This window comes from Dinoponera quadriceps, unplaced genomic scaffold (genome assembly GCF_001313825.1).
Source record: "Dinoponera quadriceps isolate SergipeBrazil2010 unplaced genomic scaffold, ASM131382v1 scaffold1352, whole genome shotgun sequence".
Lineage (NCBI taxonomy): Eukaryota > Metazoa > Arthropoda > Insecta > Hymenoptera > Formicidae > Dinoponera > Dinoponera quadriceps.
This window is the reverse complement of record NW_014555567.1, coordinates 1,813,373-1,831,724: the sequence shown is the minus strand read 5'-3', so window position 1 is coordinate 1,831,724 and position 18,352 is coordinate 1,813,373. Positions and strand designations below refer to the sequence as shown.

The 18,352-nt window shown below is 43.6% G+C and overlaps 1 protein-coding gene and 1 long non-coding RNA gene across 7 annotated transcripts in view; one reads left to right on the top strand and one right to left on the bottom strand.

Moving 5' to 3' along the window:
• LOC106744675 (prolyl 4-hydroxylase subunit alpha-2) overlaps nt 1-18,352 on the top strand; it is a 148,890-nt gene that overhangs the window by 96,813 nt on the left and 33,725 nt on the right. Inside the window, exons 1-2 of one of the 6 annotated variants that reach the window (XM_014619616.1) lie at nt 12,850-12,958; nt 13,254-13,513. The exons of 4 other annotated variants lie outside the window; for them this stretch is intronic. Coding sequence is in view for 1 of the 2 variants with exons in the window: in XM_014619614.1 (XP_014475100.1) it covers nt 14,147-14,161 (15 nt within the window). In the remaining variant the exon portion in view is untranslated. Of the gene's footprint in view, nt 1-12,849; nt 12,959-13,253; nt 13,514-14,070; nt 14,162-18,352 lie in introns of those variants that run through there. One more of the 6 variants, XM_014619614.1, reaches the window with a different exon arrangement.
• The window catches only part of LOC106744681, a 69,745-nt gene that overhangs the window by 37,407 nt on the left and 13,986 nt on the right, over nt 1-18,352 (bottom strand). The window lies entirely within an intron of this gene.

Sequence of the window (18,352 nt, the reverse complement as noted above, 5' to 3'; positions counted from 1 at the left end):
TAACGCAAAACGGCCCGGAGTCGTCGCGTTGAAAATGCGGGGGTAGTTAGTTGTCCGTCTCGTCTGTTCTACGCATCGCGACAATTTCGAGGATCACCGATGCGGAAAATGAGTTTCCGCGTTACCGGAAGCGACGCCGTTAGACTCGCACTCCGGAAAAGTCGAAAGAAATACGGATAGCGATGTGGCGGCGCGCTTCGGTTACTTTGTACGTATTATCGTCGAGGATGTGTCTCTCTCCCTCTCACTCTTTATTTATCTTGCGCGCTTTCTCGCGACACTTCTCCTGGGAGACAGAAAGCCCGGGAGAAGAGAGAAGAGAAACGATAGGAGGGAGGGGGGGGGGAGGAGAGAAGGAGTAGAGGACTAAGAGCGCACAGGCGGAGGATCTGGACCGAGCATTAAAACTTTGAAAATAACGGAGTTCCTTTTAGTGTTTCGGAGCTTTACGGAAACCCGGCCGCCCCTGGGAACGGGATAGGCAAGCTTATACTGCCGGGGATTTGTTCCCGGCAAGAAAATCCGAGTTTTCGGATATTAACCCGTTGTTTTTACTACTTGGAATGTTGTTGCCAACGCGGTTCGTCGCAACGCGGTTTCGCGTAGCAAGATTCTTGACACGTTCGGGCGATTCTCCGCGGCCTGGAAGAGGAACAACTGGGTGACTAACTGCGAAGGCCGGGAGAAACTCGTAAAATCATGTAATCGCGACAATGTGATCTGCATATAGCATCAATCTCTTCAAACTTTAATATGTTGAAAATTATTAACTGATATATCGCAAATTTAAGACACATTTTTTTGTTTTTTAATAAGAATCGCATATTTCTCCAAGATGTATTCTTATATATTCATTTATTTAATTTTTTATTTTTTAAATGTTAATTTATTTTCCACGGATATAATGATAACAAGAAATTTATCAGACAATGAAAAATTCGTCAGACAATGTCAAGATTTCCAATCATTAATGTATTGGAAATTGTTTATTACCGAATTTGAGAGAAAATGTTTTTTTCAAAAACATGAGTTTATGAATAAATTAATTCATTTTGTTACTTTTTAAATGTGATAATTTATTTCTCACAGATGATATTTCTCCACGAGAACGAGAAATTCGTCAGACAATCATGGAGATTAAAATCTACGACGCGGGAACTATATTCCGAATAAAACGGGGGGAGCATCGTGCCGCGGTCGTTGATAAATACGGCACGTTTAAAATTCAGCACATTTTTTCGCCGGCCATAGATTTCGCGGCGATTGCATAATACCGGCACATTGACAAACGATCCCCAAATACCCTATTCCCGCCGTTGGTAGCAGCACCGTAGGTAAAGGTAGTAGGCGGACAGGTATGAGAGGATGGGAAGCTTCGAGTTCGGAAATCTGACCCGCGATTGATAGAGAAGGAGACCGCCTGCGGTTGAGACTCGTTGGATGATGGCAGATAATAAATTGGACGCGCGAGTGGCGCCAATTCAGCATTTTATGCGAGTTGCCAACGAGGGATGAAAGAGGAAATCATAGAATCTCCACTTCAAATGGGAAGTACGCGATGGTGATCATGCTTATTTCATCACTTTGCTGGCAATACTGCGCTCGTACGGGGTGTTCGACAATTCCCGATTTTAATATCCATCATAAATTATTTTACGAACATAGGCTCGATGTCTTCTTTTATTGAAATCAGCCAGAGCGGCATTAATCTTTATATTATCTCGAGTCGACATTTTGGTTCTACGTTAATTCTGTAAGTCCCGTCGAACTTGGAAGACTAATGGGGATTCTTATGATATAACGCTATATAAGCTAATCAAAGTAAAAGAAAAAGGAAAAAAAGAACTTATTTAAGAATTATTTAATATCTTTCTGATTATCTCAAATTCCTTGTAATTTTTATTCTTAATTTCAATGACGCATTATATTACTTACGTTACTTACAAAATATATGTATGATAAGGAAATATTAAATAAAGTATGATGAAAAATATTAAATTTAATAAAATAAATAAAAAATGGGTAAATAAGAGAATAAATTTACTCTTTCCATGATCTATTTATCATAACTTTTTATTGGCGTTAGAAGTTTCAATAGAATTAGGAAATTTAAGAGAGTTGGAAAAAATATGTTAACTTTGTTGTCAGCCACATCCTGCATTTCATGTATCCATCCTGGAGTCAGCTCTTGGTCATTGCCGTGGCCAGGCAATCAATGTCCTATACGAAAAAGTACGAGTCAATTGGAGAGGTAACATTAACTAATGATCGCACATTAACCGACGAGAACCGTACAATGCTACAAGCGACGCTTTCGATACGTACCACTTGTGCAACCGTGCTGATAATTTGATAATTTGATAGTTTGCCCACCTCGGAAATCCGAAATATCTTGAGAGCGTTGATTGTTGTGATTATCGCTACCGAATGTCATTGATTGTTAGAAGATAACAATTAGTTAGAAAGTAACGATTGTTATGAGATAACGGCGGGAGATGATTTTGTGATTATTTCAGTGGTCTCGTCGCGTATTTGTCCGAACTTATCCGTGAGTCATTACGTCCTAAACGAGCGACGTACATACTGCGACGCGGAGCACATATCAGTTCCCCATTTACAATTTTTGTCGAATGAATAAATTATTTTCAGTCAGTTCTCGAAATATTTGAAGCGGACTCTGTTATGAATGTAAGTGAGAGTGCGTCGCAAAGTAATATTAAATGAAAGGAAGGAAACGATTTATAATTCGGGATTTTGCGACGAGTGCTTTATTCTCGTGTAGGAAATGTTGCTCTCGAGAGTCACAAACGAAAACCAACTATAAAATCCGGGGATTGGTCTTTCTTCCCCCAGGAGGTATGATTTTTCCTAGTGAGTGCGAGAAATCGGTAAAACCCAGCAGAGTTGCAACGGCTGAGCTAAACATTTACAATGCTTACCCGTATACATGTTTATTGCCTGGGACTATCGGGACGAAGGCAAAAGAACTCGGAAATAAAGAATTTTTAGGACTATATCCGAGATATGACGGTTCCTCAAATAAAACAAGGCTTCTGAAGGGAAGAATTTTAAGAATTAATGTTGCGGCACAATTTTTGTCAGCACTAACAGTTTTCATCACGGCATCACGTTCATACGTTAACATACGTTTCTCCGATCGTATCTATGTGATGTTTGCGCCGGTATTAGTTAATTGTTGTGATCTCTCGGCCATTGAATGTATGCGTTATTCATTGGTGGGATAACGGTTGGCGATTGAGATGCCCTTTCCGCCGATTGTTTTAGGACTCTCGTGCGCCTCGTGCTTTCTCCGTGACCGAGTAATTATGTCTCGAGCGACTAACACACCGCGACGTAGAGTGCATTACTTACAATTGACGTCGGGTAATTAGAATATTCCGTCGCGTTAATTATCACACGTTTTTCCAATTGAATCGCATTAGAGTGTCAATGCCAGTGCGAGTAAGTATCCGAAGGGTCAGGACGGAGCAGCCTAGAATGCTGCTGGAAGGATGTTGAACGCCAAGACGGAAGACGTGAGTGATGATATATCGTATATTTCCATGTGTGTGAAATCATTTGTCATGCAAACTGTCTCCGATTTAAACGGACGTTTGACGAATTTACTGAAAATAACTGAAGTTGAAATTTGGGGTATTCATAGTCGATGATTGTTTGAAAAATAATCATAGCCTCACGAATATCTGATTACTCGTCGACGTATACATTTATGCAAAAAAAAAATCCAAACAGCCGAATAAAAACAGTCCATGAGTCTTAATTTAAATTATTCGATTCTATCAGTGGAATAATAAGATGTATCGGTAAAAGAGTCCATTATTAGAGAAAGCATATCCAATGCGATCGAAACAAGAATAATCACTTAAATGTCACGCGGAGATGAAAAACTCCATTTGAAGAGGTTTGATTTATATCTGCCCCACGCATCATTCGCAGGCTCAACTCCGTAGCTAGGTATATTAATCAAGGACATCGCGTCTTCGTCCGATTTGAAGACGAGCTATGGTGCTACTTGTTTCATTCTCTCCCGACGCGGTTCTCTACTTATCTAATTTACTTTCTTATCCGTCGCGGATCTTTATTAGAGCAGTTCGCGACCCGAAAGTTTCGTCTATCGGAAATCGTTACGGCGCTCATGTCAATCATGTTGACATTAATTTACATTGTAATTGACGTTAATTTACATTACCGCAGAACACACCGATAATTCATTTCGCCACGAATTACCGCGCACGGGAGTGTAACAGGAGTGAAATTTTAATACGGCCGTCGCTTACGATCGAATTAACTCTGTATTATTTGGGAGCTTCGAGACGTTCGTCTCTCTCGCCAAGTGTTGAACGAATATCCGTCTCGTCTGCGAATTTTACGGCCACTCTGTATATTCCGGTGAGAAAGGAACAACGACCGTATATCGTTTGATCCGGTCTGCTTTAATTAACAATATAATTCCCATTGTCGGGGCGGCTTTCAATGGAGCGTGACGAGGGTGCAGCGTTGCACTTTGCGAACGGCGGCTCGCTCGGTTCGGCAACGAGATCGCGGCACGAGAATCCGCGATAAATCTTACGGCGCGGTTGCCTGAATGCCGGAACACGCACGAGGAGCAGTCATTTCCGGTGGAATCCGCCGGCAGCAGCTCCCGGAATAGTCGATAGCAGGAGGAGGGCGTATCGATCCGACGACGTCACGTTAGAACCGCGGAAGACCTCGTTATCAATACACGTAGGATCGCTGTCATAATAACGCGACGGATAACGGCCAGACGAACCGGTATATTCGGCTAATTTAACACCGAAGATCAAACATCGGAATAACAGTCAAGAGCGACGCGACAATTTTCCAAAGACGAGGAAGATATAGATAGTGCTTTCCGAATAGAACACTACACATATTGTGTTAAAATTGGTCCAATTTTTGTGTTACACTTTTTTCAACATATCCGTGCGTTCGTTTAATATTAATACATAAATTTAACATATTGTATTTGTTATCTCAACATTTTGTGTTGTGTCGATATCCAACATGTGTTAATACTACATTTTATATTTCAGTGTCGATTAACGTATTCATTTTATGTTAATTTTACATAATATTTCTGTTATCTTTCGAATATATTTACCTTGTGTTAAATTTAACATAAAAATTTGTGTAAACCGTTTGGAACATGATATGTGTTGAATTTAACACAAAATTTTTTATTGTGCAACTGTTCTCGACGACTGCTGAGATTCCAGGTGCTAAGTTAAAATAAGCCGTCGCTTCTACGGGCACGAATCCAGGGGTGTCTTCTTGAAACTTGGAATATTATTTTTCTCGCGCCAAGTTCAAGCACTCTTGACTTTCACCTATCGATTAAAGTGACGCTCGTTCAATAATTTCAGCGTGATATTGATTTAAGAAGTCTCGAGAAATGTCTCATTCCGCGCGCGAAATCCACTTTCTCCTCTATCCCCTCGAATCCAGTTACCGGAGGCGCGCTCGGAGAATGCCTCTCTCAACCACCGTTTATTATTTATTAACGCGCGAGAGACGAGCGTGGGTCAAGCCTCGTCGAGAACGGATTGCGTAGCGTCGTTACGAGCCCTTCTCCCGGTTTTTCGCCTCCCCTCACGCAATCCCTTACCCGACGTCGCATTGTACGTGTCCTATTGTGTCGAGTCGACGCCGACAACCCGCGTTTCCCTTTTTCCTCCCGGCGTTCCCCTCTTTCCTCCGCGCACGGTATTACGAGCGAGGGGTTGGTTGAAACGCGTGGGCGGCCAAATCCGTATTGCGCTTACGGAATAGGGATGTCTCGTTAACGAGGAACGAGGGACGTCGGCCGCGTTCGCCGGCCGTGTAAATGTTTGTAAAATCGCTTTTTCCGAAATGATCGTTCGTTAATGCCGCGCCATTTTTGTTTGCGTTAGCGACGCGTTAGGACGGTCTGCTCGTTTGGTCGTGTGTAATGCCCGTGGACACGTCCTTGATTAGAAATTATTTCGCGATGTTACTCAACTACTTACATTGGCGTAACATTACTTAAGTAGTGTCGTACTATCATCTTCACGTTATAATATTCACCATTGTTATATTCACATAAATAATATATTAATATGATATTTAAACATCTTTACCATCTTTCGAAATTATTTTACTTATCTTCACAGTAAATTTCTGTACTACACTCGTTTAAAATAGAATCTTTGGATTATTACGTGTTCAGTTTCAGTTTATTACAATGAAATTTCACTCGCTAAAGTAAAGTGACTGCCGAATCACTTGGATTTGAATGATTTTTCACTCGTGCAAAGTGAATTCTCCACTCGGAATCGTCGAGTGAACATTTTCACTCGAAACTGTGAATCTGATGTATTCCACTGTCACGGGAACAAATTCACTCTAATTGATTGAAACATTCACTCGTATAGAATCAGAATCCACTCTGAATGAAATGTCACTCTTGCAATTTCGAATGGCAATATTTTCGTTTCGAATAAAAATGCTGCCACTTTCCACTTGTTTTGAGTGAGATTCCATTGCAAGAAATTTAAAAATTTAGCATTACTATTTAAAGTGGTTTAGAAGAAATTAAAAATAAAATTTCAAAATTGGACATTAATCCTCAAGGAATACATATAGAAAATGTCATCTTTAGTTGGGAATATCTCCAAATAGTCAATCTACTTATAATTGCGCCAATAATTAGATCATATTTAAATCTATATGTAGTGAAAGTTTTCTAAAAAAATTCATTTTATGTCACAACTACCTTAAATGATAAAACAATCACTCGACGATGTCACGAATGGCAAACTCGACCTCCCGATCGACTAATTTATTTCGGTCCGGACACTCGGGAATTCCTTTTGAGCCACTGAGTATACAGTTTGTTCGCCTCATCAGCGCGATAAGCTCTATCGGTAGCGATTCAGCATTTTGTACGTTACAGCGTAAGAAAACACGGGTCCTATTATACGATCCCGGAGAACTCACAGACTGCAGCGACCAGATAACCGAAATTGGCGGCACGACTTCGCCCAATTGGCGTCACCGTGAATTAAAAACCGTGTTCGTGGGATCGGTGCCGTTTGCTCCACCGGGTCGGGCTGATCTCTCGAAAGATTGCGACTATCGTCCGCCGCAAATTCATTAGTTCCGCTAATTCTCCGCTCTTGCGTTTGCAGGAACGTGCGCCCTGAACGTTGTTCCAGAAAGTTCGTGAAATTAATTTTTTCACTTCGGAGTGGCGGGAAGAAGGTAGGCCGAAAACGAAACGGTGAGAGAACGAAGAATCGTCGTATCTCACCTTATCGTTCACACACGCGCAGAGAGTATAAATCAGAGCAGATAAGTGCACTTCATAGAATTTCTGTTCGCCACGGTGTCACCGAGGCTTACTGCTAAGCGACAAATAAATCCGCGTAATATTTACAATCGGTATTTGTGCGCCCGCGCACTGAAATATCGGACAACAGAGCGAAACGACGAGTGGAATTACGGAGAGGGACTATAAGGTACGCGCGCGCAGTCGTGCAGTTTAACCGGCTCCTCGTAAAAGATTTTCCATGCTGGATCGTAAAACGCGTCGCGCCTCGCCGTGTATACGCGCGCTCGTTCATAGTTATTTATAGTTGTTTATAGTTGTTTCCGATGACCAGGCAGGTATCCCGGCGAGCAGTTTAACTTACTCTTCGGAGACTTTTCCGGCGAAGAATCGGCTACGAGGGTTTGGCGCGAGTTCGTAAAACTGTCCGATATCATTTATCTCGACAGAGCGAGCGGGAGAGAGGCAGACTCGTCTAAATGAAATCGAAACTTTGGCCGTTTGTAAAGCCGACGCCCGGCGTTGTAATTAATTGCAGGCGCGAGAGGAGAACGTCGCTCGTGTGTCGCGAACGCGATTATCCCGATTATATCTTAATTCTTAGATCCGCGCTTCAACGTCGCGCGCCACGTGATTGATCCTTCGCTGCGCCGGGTGGTTTTCCCCTCTCGAACGATTGCACAAATTATCGCGACATTTAACATTCCGCTCAAGCAAGAGTGAGTACTACACCCCCGATCGGTGGTATGATCCCGCGACTCTCCGAGAGTAATTTATCGATTGGTTCTTTGACCCGCTCGGTCCTTTCCTTGGGTAATATAACCTCGGTGCATTATTGATACTCCCTCCCACTGAGAGAGGCAGGGCAGGGGGACGACTCATTTTCTACATAATCGTAAGTGCTGCGCGCGACGACTAATGGAATTCTCTTGTACGCGATGAAGAAGTCGAATGACAGACAATTTGAAATCGCTAATAGAACAAAAGAACGCCCGGTGGATTTCGCCCTGCCTTATGGTAATATCGTCGACTACACAACGAGCGGACTTATTGCCGGTAACGATTGCCTCGGAACGGATGGATTAATTTCGCAAAAAGTAGCGCACGCCGGACTATCGATTGTTCTGCAGATGCGTATTTCTGATCCGTTTAATGAAACGACGGCCGTTACGACCTTTGTAGGCGTCCTTCTCTTCGTCGCTCTCATTTATGTAATACAGTCGCGAATCGCTCCATCGCCGAGAAATTAAATGTTCCGCGAGTCAATCGCTGTCAGGCGCGATAGTTGGTGTGCAGTTACCAATTACCAATGGGAGAATAGTCGGATAAGAAGTTCTCCGAAGACGTTGAAGGACGGGCAGATATAAAATACATGTCACCGCATCGCGTTACGTGACGTTTCGTCGCGGTAAATTGCTTACGACAAATTCCGCGACGTCTTGGCCGAGAGAGTAGCAAGACCAGTAGTAGCAGCAACAACAATACGATCTTTTCATTGGTTCGGAAAAATAGCGGAGTCCCCGCGGCCGACCGTCGTGCACGGAAATTGAGTTTAACCGCCGTTTACCTTGATTTCGCGTCCGCGATCTTCCGCCACGCCGTCCGCAATCCCCGTGGCAACTTGTAATTTTCGTTGTTACGTGAAACCACCCCTCAGACTCTCTTCCGGTCTGTCTTTCGGAAATAGTCGCGTGCGTGGTATCGCGCGATTCTTCGCGCGGTTTTATCGCGAGGTAGGTCGCTCTCACCGGAACGTAGATGGAAAGAACGCCCGCGGAGATACGAAGGGGATGAAGGAAAAATGGCCTAGGGATAGCTTTAAGTGGCAGGGACTGAAAGCAGATCCGGATAACCTCCGAGGTAAATCGGGGAAACTAGCGCGTTTTCTTCGACAGCCGGCGTGCAGTGGAAGTATCTCGAGAGAGTCTCGGTTACGCGAACGCGAACAAATTTGCACCATAGTCGGCTCTCCGCGTTTTGCAATCAAGATTAAACTACGATAATCCAACTTACGCTCGCGACCTGTCTTTCGACCGATGCATTTAGTTCAAGGTTGACTGAATGGAATTTTCACATAAAGCGGCGATTGAATTCACGTTCGTGTAACCGATAAATCGATGAATAAACATAGAATGCGAACGTATGATAAAAAAAGAGAAATATCGGACATGTCGAGGCTTCGAAGAACGATTCAATTTAATAACTAGGTGAACATTTTTTAAATCGATCGTCTTATTTAGCTTAACATAACACCGCGAAGAACGTTAAAGCGCGAAATGGGATCCTCGAGAGTTTAACTCGCGTTACAGCATTCTACACTTATATTCGGCGTGATCTCGTACTTTTATTTTACGATGCGCACCTAATGGCCCACCGTAATCATCGAAGCAAAACATTGTTCCAGCACGGGGAGATCTTCATTTGCTCGTTTCAAAAATACATTTATATATTTCTATTTATTTACGTTGTCGCAATATATATGTATTTATTATCTCCGCGTACACACGGTATTTATAATTTCGATAGCTTCCCAGCGAAATACGAATTCAGTAAAAATAAAAACGCTCACGCGAGCTTGTACGAGAGACGAGAAAAATAACACGGCCGAGAATTTTCAGGCGCGTTTGTTTGCGTGTTTTGAGGGGCGCAATCGTGCGAGATTTGTTGAACGATTTCGCGCTACGGAAAACGCGGACAACTCGTTTTCTTCCGTGTCCTCTGCCGACAGTTCCCGTAGCTCTCTCTACTTCGGTTTCCGAATCAGTAGTCTTCAATATTTGACGAGACGCTGGGGGCTAAAGGAAACTCCGGCTCGCAATGGATACGACCGATCCTGCACAGCCCACTTACACAACATCGCAATTCCATGAGCAAGAGATATCGGCACGGCATAATGCAGTTTTGGATTGAATATAACCGAATCGAAGAAAGCGGTAAAATGCGAATAACTCGTTGAGAGAGAGGAGAGGCAGAGAAATACGAAATAACTCGTGGTATCTGGTGCGAAATTATCGTGTCGATCCGGCAAAAACTTCTCTAACTGCGAGTAACGTACGAGCTAACCGGTAACGTATTGTCTTTATGACACTACCATAATGGGTATGACGCGAACTTCCTTAGCGCGGCTGTAAGTTACAGAATAGCCCCCGCAGTTTACTTGAAGAGCGAACGCGACCGTGCGCTATTGTTTACCCTGTTTTATGCAATCTGTACTCTATGTATAAATACGACATCCGCGGCACATCTGCATGCACATTATCGCGCGCGCGCAAATATGGCTTATCTTCCTGCAAAGAAATCCTATAGAGAAATCACTTGTCACGCAAATTGATTTACCGCGTGCGTGAAATTATTTCATTTTATTTTCCCGTAACGCTTTATGCGTGACCGTCTATCGAGAATTTCCATTGGACGACAAAGCCCTTGTGGATGCCTCTGGCGAAGGTACTACGGCAGGGGTCACGTATCCCTTGGGTGCCGTTCCGAGGAGCGCATACAAACTGCATCACGCGGCCCTTTCCTGATAACCTTTGACCCTGACGAGATTCCTGCTCGCGAGGACGGAGAGACGCGCGGGAATCCGATTTTTCTCTCCTCGAAGGGGGGAATTTGTTAAAGACGATCCGCCACATTGCAAACATTAGCGGCAACTGTCGCCGGTGTCTTGCAACCGATACATCGCGTCTTCAACCGACGGTTTATTAATATTCAATGAAGTCGATGTATTTATCATAGTCATGCACTGCTAACCCAAATGTGTTATTTTAACTGAGGTTTTCCCTACAAATTTCTTGCCGTTTTAAACCACGTCATTGGACGTGTTAACTTTTTATTATTTAACGCCATTTCAAATGACATTACCGGCACGAAGGATATAAAAGGAGCCTCGGTCGTCACCTTTAGACGTTTATGCGTGTGAAAATAATACATTTGGGTTTGCAGTGCATTTGCAATGTATTTTTTAACGTTGATGACGATTTGATGATAGATTTTATTTGCAGCGCAGCGAATACTCGATTGCATTTTTTCGTTAAGCAAGTATTTTTCACTCGTCGGACAATCTAAAATTTGATTAATCTCCGGCAAATTTCCTGAACTAAAATTGGAATTTTGAGTTGGAATGTTGACTGGCATTGATAAGAGATAACGGCTCAACGATATGGAAATAATTCTTCCGCTTGTATCATGTGCAATTTTAAACGTGCATCGTCGCGGTGCATCGCTTATCCTATTGTTATGCGAAATTCCTAATTACACACTTCCATGTGCTTCACATAATGCCAACACGAATGAAGTGGCGGGCGTAATATCGCTGTGGTCTTCAAATTACGTTATCTCACGTTTTCAGGGGGCACTTGGAAAACCCGGAAATAACGGTTTTAAGCTCCTTTTCCATGGACACCCTATATGCCCGAGAGTGGTCGGCAAGGTCGCGTCGGCCAGGTTAAGTGCGATTAACCGCCTTTACGCTGTTCTGCACCGTGGTTTGTGAACAGAAGGGTCTTTCTCTCTCTTTAGTTATATACGTACAGATGTGTATACCTATCTCGTGGTGCTAGGATTATTCGCCGTGCAGCACCTATGCGAAATTGTTTTCGGCGCACATATGACCTTCCAATTTATCGAGGTGAATGTGACCAGACTAACCATTTTCGTGAAACATAAACAAGTATTTAAATCATTTTTACAATCGAATTTTCGTCTGGTCCTTAGTCGACAGAAAATTAGTTACGCAAACTGAGTCTTTTTTTATTAGCGTAGAGAGAAGCGAGTTAACCCTTTGAGCGCTGCGTTGTCCGACGTTAAGCGTGCGCCGTGGACTGCCCACTCTTTACGTGGGCTGCGTATTTTTTACGAAAGAGCGCAAGTTGAGCAGACTGAATTGTAACAAAAATAAATTATGTAGTGACCTCAAAAGCCTAAATTGAATGGTTGTGTGAGAACGCATATATGCGTTCATAGCGCTCAAAGGGTTAAGTCTACGACGAGAGGAACACGCATATGTAATTTGATGCTTTTGCTCCTCAAACCAAGAGTCCGGAAAAATTGGAAATTCCAAAGCAAGAGACGCTAAAATAGAAATGTCTGGAGAAATACTCGATTGACTTTGGCTGCACGTAACGTGTTCGCTAATTATCGACGTGCGTGCAAAATTAGCTGCACGGAGGGTTAACGGCGGGAAAGCGTACACGTAGGCTGCGACGATATAAAAGTTTCGTCGCGAGACGGTAACAATTAGGAAGTTGAGGCGCGAGCAAGGCGACGTGGCCGCAAATCGAATGAGAGTTCTCATCAGAGACGGTCTCGCCGTCTGCCGAGCGCGCGCTCCTGCTCGTCCCTAATTCCATTAACATAATCGCGAGAGAGATCGCGAGAGAGTTTACGCCGAAATTTCTCGTCTTCTCGGTTTTCTGCCTGTGACGTGTGACGTCGCGATGCCTGCTTGCTCGGTTGCCTTTGGTTTCCACGAGATTGGAATCCTAAGGGCTGACTGGCGGTTGACGCAAGAAACGGAATGCATCGGCGGGGAGGGATGTAGCGGAACGCATAAGCGAACGTGTGCCGCGCAATTGTCACCGACGTGACAGACTTCTACGTGACGGCGTCCGTTGTTTATTTTATCGTCAGGTAAGCTACGAACGTCGGAATGCGGCGATGCAAAAGAAGATATATCGTTGAAAATAGAAACGTGAAATATCCAACAATAAGTCTGTCATTGTTATCTGCTAGCTAAATTCTTCAGATATTTGACCGTTGAAAAAATTTCGAATATTCGCGATTTTTATAAACTTGGAAAAATATCATCTCTTTCAGTTATTTCAAGATAAAGAGAAATTTAGAGATTTGAAAACAAGTTATTTATAGAAAGTTTCTTCGAAAAATTGTTATTGCCACGTCTTCTTTTTCTCTTTTTACCATTTAGGAAGTCAAACAGTACAACGGGTTCTTGGAGCTCCGTGTTACCATCGCCCGTTAATAAACCGCACACTCGAATTTTCACGCAGTCTTGAATCTCTATACTTCAGTAGAACCGATGTATCCTCGTTCGGATGGTCGGCGGGAAAAAGAATTACGAAAGGAGGAAACTGGAAAGAAAGGGGATAAGAAGAATAGCGGCGCGAAGTAGAGGGAAACGAAGCGTACATACGCCGCGAGGAGGGGAATGGAAAGAGGAGGAGGAAGGTACTTGCAATTTCGCGGGTCGATACACGAGCAAGTGGGAGATACTAATCTCGGCGTTCGTGTAACTTTTTCACCCCGGCGAGGCGAGGTGCATGAAGCGGCGAATGATCCCACGCGCTCGGTTATCGCGCGTACCACCTCTCGTGCCGCTACTTTCGTGACAATCAAGCAAATCGCATGACTGCGAATACAACTCAATTTACATACAAATACCTCCGTTGACCGAAAGACTCAGCGCGAGGATCGGAGAGCAAATAGAATCACCGGAGTTGATTGATAAAACCCGCCGAATGGCGCGCCAAGTCTTCTTTGACTTTCCGCCGTGCACTTCATTCATTAGTGTCATTGATTGAACCGGAAGTACGCGGAAGTTTCCCACCGTTGGACACGTAGCGAGAACATTTCGCAATACTTACCGCGGCTTGAACAATGAATCAACGGCCAATGCTGGTGGTCTGGTTGACGAAACGAATTTCCCTGCTTGATCCCAGCGCGGCCGCGTCTCGTCCTCCTCCTGTTTACGCAAACTTCATTTACAGACACCGGGATGAAAGGAAATGCGATTCATTTTATTTCCCGCCAGCGAACTTTTTCACGTCGACGCGATGAAAAATCTTCTCTCGTGTATATTAGATGTGCACCGCGGCGGTGAGTAACTGATCACCGTTGAACTTTTACTTGTTTTTTCGACCTTACAAAATAATACAACTACATTTTTATTGCGCGGCCATCGATCACTCGCTAATATCCTTACGGTCTTAATGCTTCTATTTCTATTGGTACGCGAGTACACGGAGAAAAATAATTTGCTGGCACAACAAATTTTATGCAGCAGTAATCTGTCAATTACTACGTGAACGACAAAACGATTTGTTAAGAGCACCGATTCGCCGTTCGCTAGGTGTCTTTTGCTGAATCTATAAATTATTTTATCGTAAAAACAAATTAGCAAACGTAGGAACTAATTCGTTTTAAGAGCAAATTAACGTATCCTAACGACAAATTCATTCAGCAAAATTTTTTTATCCTGGCGATAAAACTGTTTCTAATTACGAATAACTCATTAATCTGTCTATGTCAACTAAATTGTACCGCTGTCGCGACGAATATGCAATGATGGTTTGCAACAGTAATTCAACTTTTTTTTTTTTTAAGGAGTTAGGCCACCTTGGACGCTCGAAAAAGTAGTAGTCGATATTAGAATTTGAATTAAAAGCCAGTTATTAATCAGAGAAAAATCAGTTTTACGTCATTTTATTGTATGTTTTTTTAACTTTCTAAAACATATAAAAAAGTTTAAAAAAATTATTAATACATTAAATTATAAAATATTTAATGGACTTCTGCACGCGCGAAATATGCCTTGGCGGTGCCTTTGAAAATTTTCAGGAGGCCTAACCCTTGAATCAGTGTTCGATTGTGATTAGAATATGAAAAAATTACTTTCATATTCTGTGATAGATTTAAAGATTTTTCTCAATGCCATTCATCTCTCGAAGCTATCCACCGCCCCTCGCATCTTTTCCTTACTTCTTTTTCTCGTCGTAACTCTCTTGTTTTTTTCCGCGGTTAATGTTAATAATCTTACCTGCAGCTAGATCGGGACGATAGACGCGGATTTACGAACAAAAAGATTTCTGCCGCGAGGGAGTAACAGAAATATACTTCCCCGACGCCGCCTGAAACAAATCGTTTATTTGTCCACGTGAAAATATTGCCTTTCCGGAGCAAATTGCGAGTTTCCGGCTGCTCGTTAAGGCGGCTATATCGATCCCCCTTCGACCGGGTTGGTCCGATACTTAACCCTTGTCATACGGTGAGCGTGCAGTCGTAGCCGTTCACGGCGGCGTGTCCCCGAAATGCGCAGCTAATATTTTACTTACGGATCATTCGACTAATTTTCGCTCGATTCTCCTCTACCTCCCCAAAGGAATATTCAATTTTGGAACACAACGCGGAGAATGAAAACTGCGTATGTATAATATATTTATTATATAATCAACTATGTTCTCATGATAATTAATTTGCCGTTAATTACAAACATGCGCCATAATTCCGGAATTGTTTCGTCAAAGAAAATTATTTACAAAACTTATAATTACTTAGAAGAATAGTGGAATAATTCAGCTGCGCATGCAATTTTCCTAATTATCGCTACGTGCTACAATATAATATTAATTAACGATATGAAATATTAAAAACATTTTTTTAACGAACGGAATACATTATGAAAATGCAATATTATCGCAAAGATGCGCGAACTTTTAATCTTACGTGTCGTTGGCGTACAATGAAAACGTCTTGAATATTACATAAACCTGTACATCGTTGTCGCTTTTTTTTGTCGTAGCGAGAGAGTAGCTTTTCCGCGTATTCTCTTTGTCGCTTTTAGGACGCTGTTTGTTGATGCCATCCTCACAAAAGCTTTAATCTCCAGGCCTGTCCGCTTGCGTAAATTTAATTCTACGCTTGTGCACGGGACAATTCATCCGACCATAATAACGCAACATTATACGCGAGAAACTCGCGTATCCTTCAAATTAGCAATAATTATTATCACGAATAAAACTATCCGCTTGTAATAGCTCAGTATGGACTGGTCTCGTGAGTGCGATGGACGCCGGCCGAATCATTGCCGTATATATCGGTTTTGTGTCAGTTCCAGCGTGTCGACACGAGACTTTCGGTTTACGATCGTCACAAAACGATAAATTTTTCCGTTTACATACAATCGAGCACCCGCCGCTCGTACCGTAGAGACGAATAAAGCCTAGCGTCTAGAAAAATCGGGAAGAGAGAATTCGCTTCTTTAGTTTACATAAATTTCGCAAATTTCTCGACACCTATCCCCCCCCCCCACTTTTTCTTTACATCAAACACGACGCGCTCAACTGTTTTATTCCATTCGTTGTAAAATACTGCCTGAGATTTCGCGGGCGCTCGTTCGTCGAGAATCACGTTTTATCACAGCGACAAATCAATGATGAAAAATGTATTAAAAATAGCGATCATTTTCAGAGTTTCGTGAATTTTCGATTTTGCCACCGAGGGCAGCTCGTCGAGCAGCAGTATGCAAATTCTCGCGAATGAAATAATTACTTTTATTACGTTGGGCGAATGTAAAAACGCGGACGGCCCACAAAATTGCGAAACCCTTTTTGCAAATTGATACCCCGCTTTGCGGACAGCAGCGATTATACCAGTCGCGCGTTTCACGCGCTTATTCGACACACGCTTGGAAATCTGGTAAATTAGAATCCGCCGACAAGCCGCGCGAATTATGGCGCAAATACGCGACACGTCGTGCGCTGTCCCTCGGATAAAGCACGAACTGCACGCTGGAGATTCGCCCTTGGTTGCATTTATGCGCCGGATAAAAGCGCGGACTGTATATTTTTCATTATCTTGGTAGGAGCTCTCGCTTTCCTCTTTTCCCTCCGCTCTTCTTTGAGTTATTGCGCCGGGCTCCGTGCCGCAATATATCCACGTTAACGGACATTAAAATCCACAAACAAAGTGAAGCGCGAGAGAACGGCAGGAGGGGTTAATTTTATTCCCTGACAATGACCGCTCCAAACTTTTTATCTCGGCACGGGGATGCGCGACTATTCCCTTCGCGTGCCAAAGTTACCAGCGCGAAAATGGGAATCCACCGGCGCGGCGCGGATGTGTCAACGGTATTGCGCAACCTCGTACTTACGTTCCTGAAAAAAACTTGCTGAATTATTGTTCGTCCGGCGAATATAACTCGAGATTGAGCGCCGGTTGATTACGCGAATATGACGTTTTGTGGCCGACGGGAGGAAATAAAGTTGCGATAAAGCGGAGTTATAGAAAATCATTTCGAAAAAGCAGGCTTTCGGGTCGCACTTTGATACCGATCCGACGTATTGCACGGAAACGTCACGGCGACTCTCGAAACGCTTTCCGAAACTTAGCGAACGGGAACTTAGATTACGATTTCACGGATATGTCAGTCTGATAACAGAGCGAGCGCATTTTATAGATCCGACCTATCGAAGCGGTTACACGTCGACGGAATTTACGCGCGTATAAAAGTCCCCTGCCCGGAGAATTTTCTCGACGGGCGCTGTCATTCGATGAAATACGTCCGAGTAATTTCACTATTCGAGAGATATTATTTCTTACTTCGCGCGTCAGCCGGTACATCGGTCGGGATATGGTAGCGCGTGACGTGCCATTTATCATTTTTCTAATTCTCTCAAGACCGCTATCGAGCATCAGGTAGTCGTATAACGAATCATCGGCCACTGTACTACGTCCTCCGAAACAGAAATTACAGGCATCGTCGTCGTGACCGGATGTCACCAGACGTCTTCGTCGTGGCGTTCGCACCGTGTCGCAAAAAGGGAACGACAATTTCTCGTATCCGGATATCGCTAAAACCGCGAAAGAAAACGCAGGGGTGAAAAAAGGTCCACGAGGAGGAGGTAAGCAGCGCCGAGCGGAAAAACACGCGAATTCTCGCCACGTACGCGCGCGTTGGAATCACTGCACGCACCGCAAGGTTGCGCGATATTTTCTTCCGCCTCGGGCGTCCTCCTCGAAACGCCGGAGGGAAGAAAGACCGAAAAAGCAGACGAGGCTTCCTCGCAAATTCGTCACACGTCGCGTCGTACGGCTTTTCAAGAATGCATTTGCGCCGCGTGTCAATGCCGGCAAACGGGAAAAGGGTAGCGAGCTAAGATGGAGATGGAAACGACCAGCGGGACTCTCTGTCTGTCACGGGAAGGCAGCCGTCGCGACGTCGATGCCGAGCGAATGGAGCTGCGCGTAATATTCTTAAATTACAGTCGACGTCTCCGGCGATACAATGAC